Here is a 16,521-nt window from a genome sequence, read left to right as displayed (position 1 = left end):
TGCATCGGGAGCGAGGAGTCGAGATGTATACGTGTGTGAGTGTGTGTGTGTGTGTGTGTGTGTGCAGGGCCTCTCGCAGTCGCTGCATTCATCTGATTATCGGTGTCGCGTTCGCTCGCAGGTACTTCGCCGATTCATTACGTCGTAGCTGAGGAAGGTGTGAATTTGCGCCTGGAATGTCATGCCGCTGGAGCCCCGACCCCCGTCATTCAGTGGCACAGGCCGGACGGCTCGCCGATACACACGGGCAGCTGGTCGGGTGAGTATTTTACACTGCATTCTCAAGCTTCGATATCTTCTTTTACTTCTACATCTATTTTATAAATAAAGCAAAAAAAGTTATCTGCGGCGCTGCTGAAAAACACTACGTGCAGGCTTGGAGAAAACGCAATTTTAAACAAAGGCGGTCTTTAAAGCTGACCCATAAACTAATTAAGGGCGAGAGACTATTGTAGCTTTGTTATCGCCTTTTTTTTATCGACCTCGTATAAAAATCGCTGCCCACAACGCAGACCAAATGACATTTTCTCCTTGCCCATTTTCTAGCGAAAAAAATATTCCAGAAGCTTTTAGTGCAAAAGCTCGCGGTGAAAATTGCACCATCAACATCATTGGATATTAATATGTTCAAATTATCGGTGAAAAATCCTAGCTTCGGCGCTTGTGGTCGGCCATCGTTGCAGAAAAAAAAGTGTAAACTTCAAAAAATAAAAACAGTTGCTCGACGTTGCGTTGATTTCAATGGATGATCGATTCGAAGCAATAAAAAACGAGGGAAAAAAACACGTCATCGACATTCGAATGGTTACATTTTTTCGTTTGTCAAAATGAACAAAGGAAAATGTTTGATACAGCCCTCGTAACAAAACGATCCAATTTAGCAAATCGCGCGACGACGTACACTTTCGCACTTTTTTCTCTCATTTTTATTACGCTGACGTGGTCGTTGAGTCGTATTCAAGAGTTACTAGCTTAGCTCTATATGTATATACGGCGTACAGTGCAAAACAAGGGCCCGAATAATAGCTACGAGTGTATACGAGTGTAGAGGTGCGTGGATAGGTTACGTGTATACCCGAAAGCTCCGATACGTGCGTGCATGCGACCTCGTTAAAGTGTGCCTTTTCTCGTTCTCTTCTTATTTTCGAGCGCGAGAGAAAAAACTCGTGTCGGCTAATGAGAACAGCCCTTTTTTTATATGTGCGTGCGATATATATACTCAGCTTGTACATAAACAACAGCGTGTACTGCCGCTGTACACATATATTTTTCTGAGAGTGCAAGACTCTGGAACGATTCAATGACGACTACTGCGGCGCGCAGCGTTAGAAAAACGACCGAGCCGTATCGCGACGGCTGCTAATGAACTTTTTGCTCCGTAGCTTATGGAGCTCTGTTTGTGCGGTGCAGGTAGCACAGCTCCACCTCCGCGTATATATTTATATGCAGATTTAAAAGCGAATGGCCCGTGACATTGTCATTTTAGTATTTTTTTTCCTGTTGTTGTTTTTTTTTTTTTTTTTTGTTACTACACACCTCTCTCGGGGTCCTGGATACGGTTGGATCATTTAAAAATCCATTTTGGAATGGAATATTTATATGATATTATATAGTTGACCGGTACAAAGTACACGCGAGCGCCAACTTAAAATTATTCAAACTGCGGCCGCGTGTATAATTCACTGTGTTCATTTCGTATACTCTGCAGAAACACGAATTGCTTTACGAATGTAGAAGCTATTATAAATGTTTGTTCTCTCGTGGTGCGCGCCTGATTCATATTTATGTATATACGTTTGAAGACTACCGTGGCGTGATACTCAGCATGATGAGCCAGAAAGTGACAAATAAATACATACAGGCTGCATTAGAAAATTAAATATGGAAATTCCTCGAATATTAGACGGCTTTTGTAAGAAAATTGGCACGACGTGTCATAATACGCACGATGTTGGAGTATTAACGCTTAAAATGATATGGAAAAAACGCGGGTTTTCATGTAAAAATGTCTTCGCTAGTCTCGGCAAACATTGAAAAGCTCCTGATTGAAATGTGATATTTCAAATGGTTAAATAAAATTCTACGTGAAATGAAATTACAAGCAAACATACAAGTGATCAATTAATACCATTGATATTTTCACCGGGAAAAAATATCGCAGCGAAATTCACACGGCAAACTGTGGCAAACACATGGCAAACTTCGAATCGCAGCGCAGTTACATGAAATGACTATATGGCTTGCAGGGATGATAGAATTACTCGAAATATACAGTCGAGCTTCATCGGTGTACACGATACACAGATGCTCCAGCACGTGAATAACAACTCCCCGAACCAATGGTTGACGCATAAGATATTTGGCTCATGCATGTGTAGTAGTATGTGTGCGTGCAACACGATGCTCATACAGGGCAAACATGTTGACCGAATACGGCTTGCACGAGGCTATATGCAACAGCATCGGCAGCCTGAATTTATAATGTTAATCAAATCCGCGTTTATAATACATCGATCGATCCGCGCCCAGCAATAGTCCGCTGTCCGGCTTGTATCGCGCGCGCGTCCACATGCGCCACATGGCCGCAGAGCAATGATTTCATATGCGCGTGCGGCGCTGGCCACACTGCATGAAGGACACTTCATTAATCGACGCTAACCAGCTCGAGCTTGTGTGTGGCCTGCGTATATACGGCATATTAGTAGAGCGACTTGTTTCGCGCATCATATTGGTGCGCAGCTTGTGCAAACTAGCCGCGCGCGCGCTGGATTTTATCTCGATATGCCTGTAACAGCACGCGCGTGTTTTACCTATACGACAACGCTGGATTAATCTAATTTGCCCGATGTAAATACGTTCACATTGGAACGTATGCATATGCATATAGCTGCGCGCAGCCGAGCTTACTGGAGCGCATTCGAAACACGAAGACTCTCGAGCGAGCGCCGCTCCGACATCCTCCGATGTGCCTAATGCACGCGCACGTGTTAATGTAAAGTCTATTCAACTGACTCGAAGCGTCGATCATTGGAGCGCGAGAAAGTGTACGTGTTATGCACGCGGTGCAGTGCGGTATCATCGGCTATGACGTGTAAGAGCTGAAATAAGCAGAGACGCCTGTGGCTCCTGCAGCTAAATGTGTTTACATGATGATGTGCGCCCATTACTTCGAACGAATCCTATTCATATGTGATGCTTGAATTTCTCAGCGGTCCTATATTCCAAATGGAACAAGGAAAATAGTATATTATAGAACAAGAAAATGCACGCTAAAATTAGGGCTTTATTTGTATCTGTAGGGCTTTTAAAACGACCTTGAAAAAGCTTCTATTTTCGGTGGAACACGGTATGTATAATCCTATATTAAACGTGTTCACGTAAATAAACGTATAAATATAATTCGACATTCACCGCGCACATCTAAACGAACGCTGCCACTATTGCTTCCATAAAGTTCCAGCGGACGAGCTGCGACTTATCGTGTTTCCCCTCGTCCGTTTGATTATTCTCGAACGTCGAGTTAGTTCGTTGCAAAGTCGACTTTATATAATATCCATGCCATGTGTCATTTATTGTCAACTTCCATTATAATACCCCAGACTGCAGCCTGGCGCTCTTAGTCGATACAGACAGCCTCGATTAGCCCAGGTTGCTCTATTTTGATGCTCACGATTGCAAGCCTTTATATAGACACGTGCATATATAGCAAGAATGTCGTTCTAACGGAGAATATAAGCCAATTTTGTGATTGTTGTTTGTTTTACAGCTTCGGCCATTTATGGTAATTCTTTGAACCTATCGTCAGTCCACCGAGAGGACATGGGAAATTACACTTGCACCGCCGACAATGGAGTTCCGCCAAGTTCGATCAAACGATATAAGCTTAATGTAAAATGTAAGTTTACACTATCATAATCCGAGTCATTAGTTTTCAATTTTAATTTCAATCTTGATCTGAGTGAAAAACATTTACAATAATATTGAAATTCGTACTTAGTAAGTGACTTCAAAGAGATATTGATATTTTGCTCAAAGCAATTTAATATACGTGTTTTCAATCATGAAATCGATGATCATTGCTTATTCGAGTGGAAATAAATTGAATTCGATTTTGAAAATTAATTTATTCACGGAAACGTATGAAATAATATTATAGAGAACTCGTGCGGCAATCAAATTGACCAGAACCGAAATTCCATATCTAGATTCGAGTTTATTTATTTGATTGGCTTACTTGAAGTCATTATCGCGAAAATAAATATTAATCGTGGCTCTGAAAAAATGGGTATGATGATCAGATAAGCTGGAAAATGAAATTAAAATCCCATCTATATTGAATCTGGATATCGTACGTGCACTTTCACGTTTATAGTTATAATTGTGTTTAATTTAACGAAAGATGTGCCAATATATGACATATCTCCCTTTATTATATAGGTATAAACTGAACACGAATTGTGGAAACAAAGGAAATGAAAAATTTTAATAACATCAGTTGCATCGTGCTCGAACCATCACGTTTATCACGTCATTTTGTTTTATTATTTTTTATGACTGGTTACAATTTTTGAATGATTTTAAAATAATTTAATTCGAGTAAAAAAAAACTACAAAGCCCATCTCACTTGAAATGCGTCAGACAATTTTGTAATGAAGCTTGTAGCATCAATTTTTTTACTAGTTTTTTTTTTTTTTTTTTAATTTCTCATCCATAGCCTCTCCTTATTGCATCCGTCCTCTATGCAGCTTAAAACTAGCTTCACATGTTTCATGTGAAATTCATTTTAAAGCTCGAGTACGAATTTTTCATAATAATCATGCTGTTTTCATTTGAATTTTTTTTTTAATAATCTTACTACGCTCATTCATTTTAAAAAGCAGAGTAGATTTTTTTAAATATTAAGATCATGACGCTCGTTTTTTCGCGATAAAACCAAAATGTACATCGTTTTTTTTTCACAATAAATTTACTTTAAATTATCTTGAAACGGGTGTTAGCAAGCTTTTCGAAATCACTATGATTTTGAGAATTTTCAAGTAATTAGCGAATTTTGTATGCATCATACAGATGAAGTATTCGCATAGAAATTGAAATTAACTGCGTATACAAGTCAATTTACACGCACGCTCGGCGCGTTTTCTGCGTTCGCCCTTTGAATGCGCACAGAGAGTTCTATGGGTATCTCATCGTTAATTATTAGCTATATATTCTGTATCAGCAATGGTATATACAACATACGAGCATGTGTTCGATAACGATGCAACGAAACAGAAGCGTAAACTCGTTTCACGAGGCATGCGGCAATGCACAGAGTCGTCGTCATCGTCGTCGCGCCTGATGGTTAGCTGCGCGTATATACTCTTTGACAGTTACCACACTACTCTTTGTGTGTATACGTACTTCATATATATATACTAGACTGACAATATTTTTTTTTTTTTTTTTAATCAACGGGACGCCCCCTCAAAAGTTTCAAACCTCCAAAAAAATGACCTCTACCAAGTTTCAGCTCATATGGTGAAAAAAACCCGTACCACAAGACGGGTGTGGATTTACATTAAATTAACTAAAAATCGAGAAAAGTGCATTTGTTTCTTCAAAAAACGGCTCAGCAAGATCACCTATTGAAAAAATGTGAATGCATTGTTTGATAGGTTTTCGTCTCGCCTTTCCAACGCCATATTCAGATTTTAAAACGGTCTTAATTTCCTCTAGATACAGCTGTTTTTGTGGGATGCGTTTTTGTAGCTGAAAATTCAGTAATTCGGCTTCGGGTCCTCGAAAAATCACGTTTCTCCTCACACTTTACAACATTCTGAGAAATCCATAGAAGCTACTGACTGCCGTATTTTTGAAGAAACAAATGCACTTTTCTCGATTCACACAAAAACCACGTTTTTCGGCACGAAATCGCTCATAACATCTGAAATAATGCACCAATCTCAATTTTTCCGCCAGATTCTGAAAGGTGATAAAATTTTGCATCGAAATACGTATCGCTCATAGTTGTCAAATTTTTTGGGGTTGGCTCAGACATTCGTACAATACGAAAAAACGACTTTTTTAGTTAATTATTTTAATCCATTAAGTCCAAAGAGGACGTTTTTTCAACCCTTTATTCGTCCCCTGTATTTTTGGTAAAAAATGGGGTCATAAAAATATGCGAGTAACTAATTCTAATGTAAAATTTAATGCCCATTCAGAATCTGATCTCAGATTTTCAAAAAAATGATCAGGTCAAAAGTTAAACTTGATTTTATAAAAAAAAAACGTGATTTTGAAGAAAAAAAATTTTTATTTTTCGAATTTCCAAATGGAAACCATTTGAAATCTCAAGAGTTTCGTGCAATTATCACGTCCTCGATATCTAAACTGAAAGTTAGCGGGGTACCGATTAAAAAAATTAATGTTTAAACACAAAAAATGGCGGTCGAAACTCGCAAAATTGAATGAAAATTTATAGAATTTTTACTCAAAAACGAAGGACTTGAGAAAAAAAAGTATTTTTTAACTTTATTTTTTTCAATCTAAACCCCATTAACCTTTAGTTTAGGTATCGAGGACGCGATATTTGCACGAAACCCCTAAGATTTCTAATGGTTTTCATTTGGAAATTCGAAAAATAAAAAAATTTTTTTTTTAAAATCATGTTTTTTGGGTAAAATCAAGTGTAACTTTTGACCTGATCACTTTTTCAAAAATCTGAGATCAGATTCTGAAAGGGCATTAAATTTTACATTAGAATTAGTTACTCGCATATTTTTTTGACCCCATTTACACCAAAAATAAAGTGGCCGAATATAGTGTTGAAAAAACATCCTCTTGGGACTTAATGGGTTAAACAACATTTACGATACCTATACCCCCTTGTCCCACACGATGGAAAGACATAATTTTTGCGATTATTGTTCTACCTCGATCAATTACGTTTAAGTAAGTATGATCTCGCATGGCAAATGCGAATTCATAAATGCACATACATGCTTTCGTATTAGTATTTGTTCTTGCATGAGCCTGTTGGAGGGCTCACAGGAAACCATGGATTAGCAAAAATTAAATTTTGCTAATATCCAGTCAATTTTTCGTATTTACTACGGGGTAAAAACAATACTCTCCTACATCTCAATCGCAACGTAATCAAGGCGCATACGTGCAGTCAGGTAAAATTTCGTGCTTCATTTACTCACCGCAGCCCCTTCGCATCTAAAGCGCTTCGCAATCAACTCCACATCAATACTATATTTGAGGTGCACCGTTTGTAGCTACCATGTATAAGATATAAAGGTGCAACCTCTACTCAACCAAAATGACCCATGATATATCAGTTATAATTTAAGCACATCTCAAATCCCAATAACGTTCAATGGACGATCACAACAAGTTGACTCAGAGACTATCATATTATTATGAGTTTTAAAAACTCGTATGGCACTACCACGAAAATTTCAAGGACCAGTCATAACTTGTTTACGCAATAACATGATCAGACGGTCACTTTTTCGAGAAAGAATTTGTCGATTTACTTTAATTAGAAATTAATTTTTTTTAGCTTCTCGTTAAAACGTGTTTAGCTGTATAATACACCTGACCGTCAAACGTATCGTACAGAGCTTTATACGGACCGCTGAATGATTAATTATTGCATTTGATGGCTGCACGCAAATGGAAGCTTGGGGCAGGAAAAACTTTGAAAATACCGCCCTGAGTTGTGCAATACAACTAAATGCTCGAGCGAGAGCAGCTCGATCAGCTCGACTTTTTGCATGTAGGCGCCTGGGCTTATTAATACGCACGTACGAGTGAGAGAGAGAGAGAGAGAAAGCAAAGATAAATTGCAAAGTATAAAGCTTAAGAGGCTTAATTATGCATAACAATCGGCGGCGCGGCCGAGTCCGCGTGCAACGCAGCCAGAGCTACAAGCTCGATTGAGCCCGGCCATAATAATATAATAATTTATGGGAATTTTCTCTCTCTCTCTCTCTCTCTCTCCCTCTCTCGATACAGCAGCGATGACATGTTATTTGCGTTATATTATATTGAGCAGGCCATATAGGGATATAAATTAGCGCGTCTCGTTTCAAATTATGTACGCATTGTTGGCTAGAGGGCATATAGCCGATGCTCCGCTACGATGCAAAAGGCCGCAAACTCAGCTGCTGCGCTCTAAACGCACGGGCAATATAATGAAAAGCGAATTATGCCAATTGGACTTGGTAGGCGCGAGACACTCTAATTTAACAACTATAGTAGGTAGAAGCTCCGATATAAAACGAATAGTTCACGTAAATGCGTGTGACAAAACTTTGGTGCAAGAGAAGAAACGTGCCTTAAATTCGATGTTTTTTTTATTGAATTTTTAAGTACTTTTCAAAACTCCGAAATTCTGCTTTTTTACTGAGATATAATTGATATAAAGATATAGAGATATAGTATGCTGTTTCCGTGAACATTTTTCCTATACTGTGGGTGTTAAATTTTTTCTTCTTTTGCGTTTTCTGGCGAGTCGTGTTTTTAATCACTTCTTGTACGATTCAGAGCAAGCCCTTTGAAGTGCAGCTCCAGGGTCACGTACACTTCTTCAGAAAATCAATGCTTATCAACACACCACGTAGAGTACTGCTCGTATATTTAAGGGGACGGATCAGTGTTGTAAATTAAAAAACAAAAAATTTAAGTTTGATATTTCATTTTCATGTTTTTTTATTCATAGGATAATACAGGATTTAATACAGGTATGTCCCCGTAAGCACACATTTTTTTCATTCTACGTTATTTATCGCGATTTAAATCGTAAAAGTACTGTTTGAGATTGATTTATGAGTTTGATCATTCCAATAGTATATTACGTGCCTAGGGAGCGAGAAACTGGAAAGCCTCAGAGCATGTGCAATTATCGGCCAAGGCGAAGCCGAGGTTGATAAACACGAGCTCTGAGGCTTTCTTTTTCGCTTCATAGGTGCGTGTACTATTTTTCATGAATCCCCCAGCAGAAATTAACTTTTTCGTTTTGGCCGCAGGGACGAAAAAGGTTGGTTTCGGCTGGGGTAGAATGAAAAAGTACTTGTGTTTGTATTCCTTCATTATTAAATAAATTGGGATTGGCACCCCTTCTCAGCAGCGATTCCAATATCTTCTTGCGACTGTGTTCCAGCACCAAGTGCAATGGTGTGTTACCCATCCATCACTGATCCATTTCATCACTGATCCATTTCATCACTGATCTCGAAAAATGTCTCAATGAAGTTATCACTGTCTTCTGTCCAGCAAATAATGTGCAGAGGAGTAAATCCATCCTTGTTGACCATGTTCGGATCGGCCCCAATTTTTAACAGCAATTTGACCACCTTCTTATGATGCTAGTGCACAGCTAATAGGAGCGGAAAAATTGATTTTGGTGCGAGGCAATGAGGATCCTGTCCACAATCAAGAAATTGTTCAACGACGTCGTCAAAGCCATACTCACAGGCCACATGGAAATGGGTTAGGCCCGATTCATCGGTGTAATTCGCGTCAAATCTGTTATATATTTTAAAAAGTTCACGGATCCTATTTATATTGGGTAAAAGACTCCTGTAAGCACGATGCACCGCTGTAGTGCGATGCAACAATGGCTTGCCATTTCTATCAAAGTCGGGTTTGTCCTTGTAGCCGGTACGAGCAACGAACTTGATGATTGATTCTCCTTCATCTAATCCACCACGACCAATGTGCACTATTGAATCCAAGAGAATAAAGTCAATGTCTTTTTTAAGAAAAATGTCTTGGAGATTTGGAAGTTGGCCTTCCCAATCGTTGATTATGGAATAAAGTTCATCTAGATCATAATATAGCTCTTTTGTGAACCAACCGATCCAATTAATATTTTCACGTAAACTCTTCAAACTTTCTAATTTTTTTTTTGGTTAAAATCATCCACGTGTTTGAAATCATAGATATCGACTTCGTTGCTTGCATCTTCGCCATGGTAACTTTCGTCGGATTCGTTATTGTATGACATTTTTTTACGCACTGACACACGACACACAATTTATAACAATTTTTTACGCAAAAATCACTTGCTACGTTAGAAATGATCTATCTCCGTTTGAGCTGCAGCGTCGTAACGAGTAATGACTGTATATACACTACGATCCATATACCCAGAGTAAAGAACACGTAATGTAAGAGATGCAATAACAGACGAGTGTTGGGCGAGTTATGTGCAGCAACGATTAGAAAGCGTAAGTTGAGCGTTATAGTGGGGACCATTTTATGTGTATAATGTGAAAGATGTTGGGATTTTATTAATGAATTGATCCTTGTGTTGCTCTGTAAATTGAGTTATTTTTATTAAACATAAATTATCTAAACTTATATGTTACTATTTACAAATTATACCTGTAAATTGAGAAAAGACAATTATCTCAATTATTCACCTTAATCCCAACTCTCACACTTTCAGATCTATACTGATTTCCTCGTTTAACTCAATATACTAAACTGTCAAAATACCTGCACACTCACACACACACACACACATACTTACATAAACACACTAAGGGAATCTTCCCTTATATGTGTATAACCCAAGCGACAATAATAACAATACCAGGCTATATTGATACAGGCTCCACCCTACTTCGCTGTATGCTCGCAGACCGTTTGACGACAATGGCATTTAGCTCCCTTTTTTGACCGGTGTATTTAAATAATCCTTCGAATTACATATGGTAAAGTAAAGTTATATGCAGAATACACGAAATCCACAGGCTTAGAAGGGCTAATTCAACTGGCAGCGGCCTGCGTAAGCCGCGGGACAGACAAATGTGCCTTTTTTTGTATAATTGTCCTTATATACAGTGTATACTTGGCGGCCCTCTGCAGATAAGGGCCAAAAGCTATGCGTTACCTACATACACTCACCTTGTATGTATGTAGAGAGAGAGAGAAGCCAACTTTATCTTGTAAATCATTTGCGGCTAAAGTTGGCCTCGCGCGCGACGCCACTTGCCGCGCTATGTAACTCCCCGTATATATACAGTCGGTGCGGTATATGGACCCTCTGCGCGCGTTGGCCGTGATTTTAATTTACGGCCTGCAATCCACTTCGTGCGAAGGCGCGTTGCGCAGCGCGTGAAAACTGATAAAAGATAGCAGCGGACAAAATTCCGAAATTTTCAACACCTCCGCCGGCTCGCGCTCTATCTCTCGAGTGCACGCCTAATCGGCATCTTATACTTTTTTGTCGTACGATAGCGATTCCGCACCGAGGAAGTGAAACCCAATCGATCGAATGATCAGAGACTGATTTGCACGCGTACTCGAATTCTGATCAATCAGAGCATTATAAAACGCGAATTATAAAAATATTCAGTTTCGTATTTCAGAACAACAAGCGCGCCGCGTGTGCTGCACTACGCAGTAAAGCTCAAACGATCCGTCAAAGCTCGGCAAAATTAATAATTTAATTTAATTCAATTACCCGCGCCATATCTCTATAGCTGACTGCGATGTTGCATCTACATCTATATCCTTTATATTACAAGCAATAAGCGCCATGCGAATTTAATATTTAATAATCATGATAATTAAACATATTTTATCGAGCGATGCACTCGCCGCAAGCCCCGGCGACGAAAATCAAATGGAGTCTCCGCAGGTATTATAACACTCGATGCTTTACGCGCACAATTTCACCAACTCCAAGGATAGGACTTGATAATCACAGCCCCCACCGGCAGTACGTCGGGTCGCGTACGATAGTGGCGTTATTTCCTCTGCTCGCTGCTGCGCTGCAAATCTGCAGACGCCTGCCCCTGCGGAACTTTTGATCGCGACATAGCCGCGGTAGTCTGTTGTTGTGTTGTGACGTGTCAGAGAGCGCTAAGCAGCTGTTCTCTGTGTACATACATGTGCAGTGTGCACGCTAGCAACACAACGCTCCACACACTGACAGGAATAAAACACTCTCGAGCTGCTGCTGCTGCGCGCATATATAATATAGCTCCGAATCCCATAGGGCTGCAAAACTAGTTCGAAATTCCAATCACGTTGTAGCCTTTAGATATATATATAAAGTGAGTGAGCAACGCGACGATGCGACTGTTCGCTGAGCCGGCTGCCAGAGCTCGTCTCAAATATTGCGCTCTGTTTTTCCTCGTCCTGCTGCTGAACGCCGGCTGCTGCCTCGGAGCGACTGCTAACCTCGAGACTGTCAGCGACGATGAGCTTCTCAATCTCATTAAGACGGAAAAGTTCGTCGTCACCCTCTTCAGTGAGTTCATATTTCCTCTCAAGCTCATATGTCCTTTATCATTTCTTATATTTTTCCCTTTCATAAATTTCACTTTCCGTTGACAGCCAAACAAAACTGTGAGCAGTGTGAACAGTTTGAGAACCATCTGTTGGGGATTAGAGAGGATTTGGTAGACTCTATGTCAGCATGGGTTGTCAAAGTTGTCAACAGTCAAATGCTCAGACTCTATGCACCTGGAAAGGAACCTGCGGTAGTCTTTTTCAGACAGGGCATTCCTCTTTTATATGATGGTCAGTTCAGACTTTATTAGACAGCTGTTATTTTGTGCTTGCAAATTTTTGATTTTCATATTATTTTTTCTGCTCAGGCCCTATCAATGAAGATGAGATGTTTCAAACTTTCTCTGAAAATAAAGAACCAGTGGTCAAAGAGCTAACTGATGATACTTTTGAGCATTTAACTCAAGCAAGCACAGGAGCCACTACAGGTGACTGGTTTGTCATGTTGTAAGTTTCATTTATTTTAATTTGTTAACTCTCATTTTTATGAAATCAAGCCATTAATTAAATTATATTATTTTAGTTACAGTACAGATTGCATTGATTGCCAAAGATTAGGTGCTCGATGGGAAGCAGTTGGAGCTAAATTGAAGAGAAGAATGAATGTAGCTCGCATTAACAAATATACTTCTGGTGCTGTAACTACTCGACGATTTGGAGTTCTCGAAGTGCCACAATTTATTTTGTTAGTAAATTATTTTAACATTTTTTATAAAATTTATACCAACAAAATAATACTAAATTACTATATTTATTATTTAGATTTAGACAAGGTAAAATGTACCGTTATCAAATTCCAAAATATGATGTCAAATCATTTGTGTCATTTGCCAATGATTGGTACAAAAATGCTCAAGCTGAAAAAGTTCCAGTTCCTCAAAGCCCATTGTAAGTATAATCATGATACTGTAGGATATATTTTTTTTCAAAAAACAACAAAGATGTCTAAAGTAATGATTTTTATTAGTAAAATTTAATTTAATATATAATTCACAATGCATTATTATTTTTGTTTCAGTGATGATCTAGTTCAATTATCAGTCAATTTTCTCAAAGAAAATCCCTGGGTAGTTAAACTTGGTAGTATGGTTGTAGGTGTAATGGTAGTAGTGTCAGGAATAGTGAAGCTTAGAAAAAAGACTGAGATTCAACAAAAAATGGATTAAGAAGTTATTTTTTTTTTTGCTAGTGTTGTACATATGTGTAAACTAAAAAGTAGAGCAAACGTACACTTCCATGAAATTGACATTTGTTTTATATATTTTATACATAATGAATAAAGTTGGTTATCTAGAATCTAGAATAACTAAAAGACTTTGTTTGCTTATTTTAATATTGTATATTTAAGGCTGATTCTGTAATAGGTGAAAAAGTTTTCCCCTTTTAAGTGAACAAATACAGTGCATACTATGGTCTTAAAACACCAAGAAATGCTGACAAAAGCTTTGAGTAATGATAAGTTTATACAGAGTTTACAAAATATACTTACAGCAATGGCAAATTATCACAAGTCAAGACACATTTTTAATGTGCATTACAGTCATACTCCACTTGTTAACATATTATTAGAATTATTGCTTTGACTTTTAAAAATTGTTCAAAAATTCATTTGTACAGAAGTTAATGCATGAAATTTATCTCTTCCAGGCTTAAATTCATAAGATTCATAAAATAAGTGCAGTTCTAGTCTAGAAATTTTACGACTACGCTAATTTTATGCAAAGTCAATTGAAAAAACCTAAATTTAACAGATCAATTAAGAAATCTTATACACAATCTGCACATTTGTGCTAAATATTATCTACAGATAAATTTATTCTTAAAACTGTTGAAGAATCAGCAAGAGCAGCCTTAATATTTTGTTCAAACTTCTCTTGAATGGAAGAGAATTCCATCATATTACTAGGCTTAGATTCTATCCAAAAGCCATCAAATTCATAAAACAAGTAACAATAAAATTGATGAAAGGCACGAATCGTTGGTAGAGTTTTGGATGCATTATAGATATGAGTTTTAGCAGATCCATCTTTTAATAATCTTAAAGCCATACTAGTTAAATTAATGCCAACAATGGCAAATGCATATCCATATTTAGGATGCATAGAATGAGATAATACATGAGTAGCGGCACTAGGATACTCTTGGGCAAAATAAACCAGATTTTCCAAACCTAATATTCCCATACCTCGAAAGTCAGTCTTTGGATCATCTCCTTGGAATCCAATATCTTGCCATTGTTTGGTTATTCTACCATCAAGTTCTTCACCAGGCATGAGAAGATCCCACAATTTTAAAAGCAAACCTTCATGCTTTGCATTATCAGAATCATATGGAGTTTGTCTCAATTCTTCGCAATGAACACAAAGTTGCCTATAACCCCATATCAACTCAACACATTTACCAAAAGACTTTGCAAAATCAGGGTGTGCTGTTGGATTAATATGTTTTGTAATAAGCACTGTCTTGATGCTTTCTTCCAAAATGGCTCGCTCAGATCTCATAGTAATTGCTTGCTGATCAGCGATATCATCCAAATAAGCTAGCAATGATCTGATTTCAGGATTTCTGGATAATCGTAGAGATACTTCAACGGAATAAGTACGTGGTGCCCCCGATGGTTCTCCATAACATATTCTTTGAAGTTCGCACATGTGAGTTGTGTGGCGAAGTAGCCATTTTATAAATGGTCTGAGGTACCAGTTGACAAGAGACCAAATGTAGCTCAACATGATTTTTATAAAATAGAATTGATTAAAAATTAATTAACTAGGCCTGAAATTAAGAAAATCAAGTTACTATGAGAAAATTTGACAGATTAGTAGTGACGATGAAAAATATTAACTAATATTTACCTGTATTCACCCCTATTCATTCACGTTACAAAATTGAACTGAATGAAAACAAATGCATCGTCCTACAGCATATTGAAATTAGCATTTAGATGCCTTGAAGTTTCAATACATCAACAAAGCTCGATCCACGCTTTATAATTACGTTAGGACCAAAAAATAAGTATGAACATGTTGGATCGCTGGAGCTGTAAACAGTTATGAGTAACATTACACTGTACAATATCAAGTATCAAGTATACAAGTTAAAAACTTTAATCTCTAATTCTCGTGTCAGGTAAGTGACACAGGAGTAAAAAGAAAGGTAGGAAAGTCGTTAGGAAAAATTAGACACGTGAAGAATTGTCGACGTTAGTTCGATTGAAAAAAAAGATCGAACGTAACAGTTGAAACTTTGGAATTAGGCGAAATAACGTGGTAAAATGAGTTTAAAAAAGAATCACTCACACCTGCTCGATTCAGTAAAAAACGGTCATGGCTCGCGGCGTAGCAGTATAATCTGCAGAGCGCCCGTAGCAGCCTATATTATTGTATTACATTGACGCGCGGCTGTATGCTGTATGATATAGTAGAAGAGTAGCGTAGCGGCTAGCGGACGCCATATTTCATTCGCATGCGCGGCATTTCGGCGCTGCAGTGCAGAAGAGAGCAGAACTAGAGTCGCGGCCCGCGACCTTCGAGCAATTTCGTCTCTCGTATAAATTGGAGTCCCGCGGCAGCTGCAATTCTGCGAATTATTTACTTCGCTTTCAGCTTTGTGTGCGCAGTACGCGTCTAAAATGTAAGTTCAAAAGTAAACGACTCAAATAGAGCGGCATATTTCAAATAACTAGTTTTTTGCCCTCGTCGATATGGCTGTGAGGTATACGCCCCTATTTTAGATCAGTCAGGTCCTAATTTCGATCAAATTTAAATCAATTTTTTATATAGGATTGAAACTTGACATCTGATTTTGAATAATGTATTTCTGTTGAAGATGTTAGATTCATTCAGTCAATTATTAAAAAAAATTTTCTTACGTACCATTAATTTGTTAATATTAATTATTGATCGAATATAGGGACATGACCGAAAATAGAGGCATATACCTTAATTATATTGCATGAGGATGTATTGGAATGAAACGTACATAGATTCGATGAATATCCTTATTATGACTTTATTGAAACATCCTAATTACACGAAATGGTAAATATATACAACGCAGATTTAATACGAATTACTCTAAACTAATTGATTTGTGCGAAATATTCGCTTGAAATGACGATTTGATCTATGATGTAATATTGTAAGGACGCAATCGTTACAATATATATTATAATAATAATAATAATAATAATATACGCATGCGATAATATGTAAATGTGTGTATATACA

The 16,521-nt window shown here is 37.9% G+C and overlaps 3 protein-coding genes across 3 annotated transcripts in view; 2 read left to right on the top strand and 1 right to left on the bottom strand.

The window, feature by feature from the left end:
- The window catches only part of LOC106653304 (collagen alpha-4(IV) chain-like), a 31,781-nt gene extending 22,689 nt beyond the window's left edge, over positions 1–9,092 (top strand). Inside the window, exons 8-10 of the mRNA XM_023461879.1 lie at positions 122–259; positions 3,767–3,895; positions 9,019–9,092. Coding sequence (XP_023317647.1) covers positions 122–259; positions 3,767–3,895; positions 9,019–9,092 — 341 coding nt within the window. The remainder of the gene's footprint in view (positions 1–121; positions 260–3,766; positions 3,896–9,018) is intronic.
- Positions 9,093–11,838: 2,746 nt separating this feature from the next.
- LOC106657677 lies at positions 11,839–13,610 on the top strand. The gene is made up of 6 exons (XM_014379304.2): positions 11,839–12,254; positions 12,341–12,526; positions 12,604–12,742; positions 12,819–12,980; positions 13,058–13,183; positions 13,314–13,610. Exons 1-6 carry the CDS (start codon positions 12,077–12,079, stop codon positions 13,459–13,461), a joined length of 939 nt encoding a protein of 312 aa, XP_014234790.1. The 5' UTR covers positions 11,839–12,076; the 3' UTR covers positions 13,462–13,610.
- Positions 13,611–13,736: 126 nt separating this feature from the next.
- On the bottom strand, positions 13,737–15,700 carry LOC106657678 (ELMO domain-containing protein 2). Its single transcript, XM_014379305.2, has 3 exons — positions 15,592–15,700; positions 15,148–15,332; positions 13,737–15,067 (listed from the first exon to the last, which is right to left on the bottom strand). The coding sequence occupies exon 3, from the start codon at positions 15,022–15,024 to the stop codon at positions 14,086–14,088; it is 939 nt and encodes a 312-aa protein (XP_014234791.1). The 5' UTR covers positions 15,025–15,067; positions 15,148–15,332; positions 15,592–15,700; the 3' UTR covers positions 13,737–14,085.
- Positions 15,701–16,521: the final 821 nt, after the last annotated feature.

This window comes from Trichogramma pretiosum, unplaced genomic scaffold (genome assembly GCF_000599845.2).
Source record: "Trichogramma pretiosum strain Unisexual culture from Peru unplaced genomic scaffold, Tpre_2.0 scaffold71, whole genome shotgun sequence".
Classification (NCBI taxonomy): domain Eukaryota; kingdom Metazoa; phylum Arthropoda; class Insecta; order Hymenoptera; family Trichogrammatidae; genus Trichogramma; species Trichogramma pretiosum.
This window is presented reverse-complemented; position numbering and strand designations above follow the sequence as displayed.

Excerpts from the sequence above, each read along its gene's own strand:
- LOC106657677 (XM_014379304.2), top strand. The coding sequence starts at position 12,077 with ATGCGACTGTTCGCTGAGCCGGCTGCCAGAGCTCGTCTCAAATATTGC. Across the intron at positions 12,527-12,603 it reads CATTCCTCTTTTATATGATG|GCCCTATCAATGAAGATGAG; the intron begins GTCAGTTCAGAC and ends TTTTCTGCTCAG. Across the intron at positions 13,184-13,313 it reads CCAGTTCCTCAAAGCCCATT|TGATGATCTAGTTCAATTAT; the intron begins GTAAGTATAATC and ends TTTTTGTTTCAG.
- LOC106657678 (XM_014379305.2), bottom strand. The coding sequence starts at position 15,024 with ATGTTGAGCTACATTTGGTCTCTTGTCAACTGGTACCTCAGACCATTT.